The sequence below is a fragment of the Podarcis vaucheri genome (assembly GCF_965113315.1).
Source record: "Podarcis vaucheri genome assembly, chromosome: 2".
NCBI classification, from domain to species: Eukaryota; Metazoa; Chordata; class Lepidosauria; order Squamata; family Lacertidae; genus Podarcis; species Podarcis vaucheri.
In genome coordinates, this window is record NC_138760.1 from 126413479 (window position 1) to 126420049 (window position 6571).

The 6571-nt window shown below is 43.7% G+C and overlaps 1 protein-coding gene across 1 annotated transcript; it reads right to left on the minus strand.

Moving 5' to 3' along the window:
- Positions 1-480: 480 nt before the first annotated feature.
- Positions 481-5566, minus strand: LOC309524750 (uncharacterized protein). The gene is made up of 2 exons (XM_082209739.1): positions 5142-5566; positions 481-5011 (listed from the first exon to the last, which is right to left on the minus strand). The coding sequence occupies exon 2, from the start codon at positions 4995-4997 to the stop codon at positions 2973-2975; it is 2025 nt and encodes a 674-aa protein (XP_082065865.1). The 5' UTR covers positions 4998-5011; positions 5142-5566; the 3' UTR covers positions 481-2972.
- Between the last annotated feature and the right edge of the window lie 1005 nt (positions 5567-6571).

The window sequence follows — 6571 nt, forward strand, 5'->3', positions numbered from 1 at the left end:
CCCCCCCCTCCCTCTCAGGCCTCAGTTTCACTGAAGAGGAATGGGCTCTGCTGGGTCCTGACCAGAGAGCCCTGCACAGCCGAATAATGAAGGAGATTTGCAGGATCGTGTCCTCTCTCGGTAAGGTTCCCTTTTACTCTGCTTGATGATAATATATTTTCAGAAATGGAAGTAACTTAATTGGGAATACTCAACGGGTTTAACGACTGTGTGTCAGCATCACAAGTCTTATTCTTTTGGTCCAGTGAGATTTATCTTTTTGTGTATATCTTCTGGATATCTCTTTCTATAGCTCTGCTTCTGTTTATCTACCGTTTTCCCATTGAACAAAATTCCACAGGAGGATTAACCCTGGTCAGATGCCAGTAGAAAAAGTAAAAATTATTATCACATTATTTGTAACAATGATTTATTGATTTCCTTAAATATGATTGCCTTCTATGGTGAAACTTACCAGAAGAATAAGGAATCAAAATAACATTTTTTAAAAATAAAAGAATGGAAATGGTTTATTGAATATTTACAGATAAATTGTAAACAGATAAAAACATTGGTAGGATTATTCTAATAACCTGCAGTTTCATACCGGTATATATTTAAAGAAGATGGATAAATGAGCAAATTAAGTTAATTTGGATATGCAGAAGATATTAAAGATAAATTTAAGGAACCGCAGAAAGAGGAGGAAGGAAGTCAAACCTTGAAATGTCAAAATGATTGTAAAATTAGTGAAATGCATAAATGTGAAAAGTATTTTAAAAATATTTTTACAAAATAATTGATTGCCTTCTAAACCACCGTCTCAAGGCAATCTATATAAAAAATGTTTTAAAAAGCAGTTATATACACAAAGGCAACAAATAAAAATAAGACTAAAACCTTAACAAGTGGACGCCCATTATTAAAATCTATTTATCCAGCTGGAAAAGGTCCCAATTCCTGCCCCCCAAGGGATGCCATTCCACAGAACACAAACAGTGACACTAAAAGCCCCATTCTGGGTGCGTGCTTTGGAGATCTTTGGAACTTGCAGGAGAATCTCTGCTGTATATCTGGGACTGAGCAGAACAGGGACTTGCATGTGAGTACAAACTCCTTGAACTCAGCCCAGTAGCGGATTGGTAGCAACTGCAAATCCCACTAGCAGGCTGTTCTATGCTGGCAGTAGTTTCCTCCCACAAGCCTGAGGTGGATGGTACTGTGGTCTAAACCACTGAGCCTCTTAGGCTTGCTGATGGCAAGGTTGGCGGTTCGAATGTGTGCGACAGAGTGAGCTCCTGCTGCTCTGCCCCAGCTCCTGGCAACCTAGCAGTTCGAAAGCACGCCAGTGCAATTAGGTAAATAGGTACCACTGTGGCAGGAAGGCAAACGGTGTTTTCGTGAGTTCTGGTTTCTGTCACGGTGTTCTATTGTGCCAGAAGCGGTTTATTCCTGCTGGCCACATGACCCCGAAAGCTGTCTGTGGACAAACGCCAGCTCCCTCAGCCTGAAAGCAAGATGAGCGCTGCAACCCCATAGCTGCCTTTGACTGGACTTAACTGTCCAGGTATCCTTTACCTTTTTTACCTTGCTCACACAAGCCCCCTGGCTATTGCGTTCTGCACCAGCTACAGCCTGTGGCCCAACCTTCTACGATATCTCTTTGTATGCTGCATTGCAGTAAGCTAACCATGAGGGATGTGAACAGATCCCATTATTTTTTTCCAGTGTAGGTGGGACTCATGAGGGTTTTAAAAAAAATTCATAAAGATTTTATTTTTGTAAAGATTTTTTTTGTTGCATTTTATGATGTATAAGAAACAGAGATAGCAGCTATAACTGTACTGATCAGACGGGATTACTATGAGGAATGATAAAATATGCATCAAGCCATTGTGTCCGCGATGAAAGCACTGCGTTGACTGGGTTTGATTCATTGACAATAATTTCTGATCAAATCCCACAAGCCTCTACATCCACGCCATTTTTCTCTACAGCCCATTTCTCTATGTCTGACAAGCACGTATAAGCATTCTAGGACACAGACCAGTTGCTGCACCAGTCACCCTAGGTCATAAAGTTAATAGGTTACTTTGATGTAGTTTGTTAATCTTTAGATAGATCTTATGGCCAGGAAGAGAGTTCAGGAAGAGAGTTCACAAAGAGATGGTGAATACTACCCTTCCTTCCTTCCTTTACTGATCTGACTTTATCCCACGTGGGGTTTTTTGAAATGCTCAGAGGAAATCTGATAGGTTCTTACGAACACTGTGTAAAAAGTTCTTTTGTGAATAAAACAACCTGGGCCAAGGGGGGGGGGGAGAATTATTATACGCACCCCTCCCAGAGTCTTGCTGGTCAAGCCTCGTGTGTATTTTATTAATCAGAGTCCAATCCTTCCTTGCTTTGGAAACGCTACATATAACAGCAGATGAAAATTAGGATATGAAAAGCAAAACTATAGAATAGGCACCTAGAATTGTACATGGATTCAAACAGCACAGTCCAAGTGAATAATATTAGCATTATCTGATGATCAAGTATATCTCCGGATTTGCCAAGCTTGTGACAACAGCTGTCTAGCAGATGATGGTTCTGCTATATATAAAATCACAGAACTGTAGTTATAAGGGACCCCAAGGGTCATCTAGTCCAACCCCAGCAATGAAGTAATCTTGGCTAAAGCATCCACAGCAGAAGCCCATCCAACCTCTGCTTAAAAACCTCCAAGGAAGGAGAGCCTGCCACCTCCCGAGGGAGACTGTTCCATTGTCAAAACAGCTCTCACTGTCAGAAAGTTCTTCCAATCCAATAATGGCTGTCCTGGGGGGACCAGAACACGATCATTGGTTTACTCTCTGTAGGAGTTATTTGATATGATTAAAGATCTTCCCACACGCCAACCCTTTCTAAGATGTTTCCCTTGTACGAGTTCTTTATTGTTTAGGAAGGGAGCCCCTGTCACTGAAGTTCTTTCCATACGCCAAACATTTCTAAGATTTCCTCCCTGTATGAGTTCTTTGATGTGACTTAAGGGAGCTACTACGACTGAAGCTTTTTCCACATTCCGAACATGTATACGGTTTCTCTCCTGTATGAGTTCTTTGGTGCAACTTAAAGGCGCTATGGTGACTGAAGCTCCTTCCACACTCCGAACATGTATACGGTTTCTCTCCAGTATGAGTTCTTTGATGCGGCTTAAAGGCGCTATGGTGACTGAAGCTCTTTCCACACTCTGAACATGTATACGGTTTCTCTCCTGTATGAGTTCTTTGATGCGACTTAAGGGAGCTACTGCGACTGAAGCTCCTTCCACACTCCAAACATGTATATGGTTTCTCTCCTGTATGAGTTCGTTGATGCAACATAAGGGAGCTACTGCACCTGAAGCTCCTTCCACACTCTGAACATGTATACGGTTTCTCTCCTGTATGAATTCTTTGATGCAACCTGAGTTGGCTACCACGACTGAAGCTCTTCCCACACTCCAAACATTTATAAGGTTTCTCTCCTGTGTGCAATCTCTGATGCGAGGAAAGGTAGTCAATGCGACTGAAGCTCTTTCCACACTCCAAACATGCATATTGTTTCTCCCCTCTATGAATTCTTTCATGTGATGAAAGGTAGTCAATGCGACTGAAGCTCTTGCCACATTGCCAGCATTTACAAGGTTTGCTGCCTCGATGAGTTTGTTGATGTCTAGTAAGCGCATTGCTGCGAGCGAAGCTCATTCCACACTCCAAACACGTATGCGGTTTCTCCCCTGTATGAGTTCTTTGATGTGACTTAAGGGTGCTACTCTTACTGAAGCTCCTTCCACACTCCAAACATGTATACGGTTTCTCCCCTGTATGAGATCTTTGATGTGAGGTAAGGGCACCAATGTGACTGAAACTCTTTCCACACTCTGAACACGTATGCGGTTTCTCCCCTGTATGAGTTCTTTGATGCGACTTAAGTGCGCTACTCTGACTGAAGCTCCTTCCACACTCTGAACATGTATATGGTTTTTCCCCTGTATGAAATCTTTGATGCAAGGTAAGGCCACCACAGTGACTGTAGCTCTTTCCACACTCCAAGCATTTATACGGTTTCTCCCCTGTATGAGTTCTTCGATGCAACTTAAGGTTGCTAATCTGACTGAAGCTCTTTCCACACTCTGAACATGTATACGGTTTCTCTCCTGTATGAGTTCTTTGATGCGAGGTAAGCTGGTCACAACGACGGAAGCTCCTTCCACACTCTAAACATGTATATGGTTTCTCCCCTGTATGAGATCTTTGATGCAAGGTAAGTTGGCCACATTGACTGAAGCTCTTTCCACACTCTGAACACGTATATGATTTCTCCCCTGTATGAGATCTTTGATGCAAGGTAAGCTGGCCACATCGACTGAAACTCTTTCCACACTCAGAACATGTATAAGGTTTTTCCCCTGTATGAGATCTTTGATGCACGGTAAGGGCACCACAGTGACTGTAGCTCTTTCCACACTCCAAGCATTTATACGGTTTCTCCCCTGTATGAGTTCTTTGATGCCTAGTAAGCTTGCCACGTTCACTGAAGCTCTTTCCACACTCGGAACATATATATGGTTTCTCCCCTGTATGAGTTCTTTGATGCCTAGTAAGATGGCCACGTTCACTGAAGCTCTTTCCACACTCGGAACATATATATGGTTTCTCTCCTGTATGAGTTCTTCGATGCAAGATAAGGGCAGTACTGTGAATGAAGCTCTTTCCACACTCTAAACATGTATACGGTTTCTCCCCTGTGTGTACTCTTTGATGTCTAGTAAGAGTTGAGCGACGACCAAAACTCTTTCCACACACGCTGCATTCATGCTTTTTCTCCTCTCTGTGAATTTGATTTTCAACACCCTGAAACATACCAAAGTCACCCGCCGGCTTCTGCTTTTGTCTCCCCTCTCGCCTGCTGCCTCCATCTTGAACCCTCAGATTCCTTTGTTCTTTGGATCCTTTTGGTGACATTTCTGATTGTTCCCCTTCTGCCAGCATCCCTTCAACAACTCCTGATGGAATAAAAAGGCAAACTGATGAAATGCTAAAGGAGCGTCTTCACACCAATCAATCAGTCAGGACACAGAGATCCAGGTTCCAAGGGCCTTGTGGCAGTTCCTTCACTGTGAGAAGGGAAGTTACAGGGAACGAGGTAGAGGGGCTTCTTGGTAGTGGTGCCCACCCTGTGGAAAGCTATCCCGTCAGATGTCTAGGAAACAAACAACTATATAACTTTTAGAAGACAACTGGAGGCAGCCATGTAGAGGGAAGTTTTAAATGTTTTGTTATGCTTTTATATTTGTTAGAAGCCAGCTAGAGTGGCTGGGGCAACCCAGTCAGATCCGTGGGGTACAAATAATGAAAGCATTAATATGGGATTATTATTTATTGATATGGGATTATTATTTATTGAGTTTATATACTGCCCTATACCCGGAGGACTCAGCATGGTTCACAGAAAAGATCACATCATATATAATCAGAATAAAACCCAACCCAATAACACCCCCCAAAAAAGAGCCACGTTTGAAAAAGACTATAGGATGTCTAGCATATCAAGCAAAAACCTGGTTGAAAAGGAACATGTTTGCATGGCACCTAAAGGTGTACACCCCTTCATGGATCACTGCCTTGTCGTTAGCGAAGGGGCTTGAATAACTCAGCTATGACCTATGCCGTGCAGGGCCACCTCAGACAGACAGGTCAGCCAAGAGTTTAGACTAAATGTGATCCACCTGGAGAAGAAACTGGCAACCCACTCCAGTATTATGCCATGAAAGCTCCATGGACATAAAAAATAAGCTTTGAGAGGAAAGTGAGTTTCCAAGGCATGCTCTGATTCATGGGGAGTATAAGGAAGGCGCCAGGTGAACTTCCCTGGGGAGAGCATTCCACAGACGCGCAGCCACCCTCCAGACCACTTGAGGAGGAGGCCCACGAAGGAGGACCTCAGGATCAGGCTAGGTTCATATGGAAAGAAGCAGCCCTTGAAGTATTGTGATCCTGAGCCATGTAAGGCTTTATTGGTCAAAACCAGCACCTTGAATTAAGCCCGGAAACTAACTGGTAGCCAGTGCAGTCGGACCAGGATGGGGGGTAATATGCTCAAACCGTCTTACTCCAGTGAGCAACCTGGCCGCTGAATTCTGCACTAGCTGAAGTTTCCAAACTATCTTCAGAGGCAGCCCTACATATAACACATTGCAGTAATCTAACCTTGAAGTTACCAGCACATAGACAACAGTAGTTAGGCTATCCTTGTCCAGATAGGGGTGTAGCTGGGCTACCAGCCAAAGGTGATGAAAGGCACTCCAGGCCATCTGAGCCTCGAGCAACAGATCCAGGATTACCCCCAAGCTACGAACCTGCTCCTCCAGAGGAAGTGTAACCCCATCAAGAGCAGACGACCTTCCAGCCATCTGCTCTAGGGAACCATCCACTAACAGCCTTATCTGGAGTGAGCTTCAATTTGTTGGCTCTCATTCAGTCCATTACTGAGGCAAGACACTGGCGGGAGAGGGTGCTCAGGGGTATTAGTAGTAGTAGTAGTGGCCTGTCTAAGTAAGGCCTTA

Coding starts and splice junctions, on each gene's coding strand:
- LOC309524750 (XM_082209739.1), bottom strand. CDS start 4,997: ATGCTGGCAGAAGGGGAACAATCAGAAATGTCACCAAAAGGATCCAAA.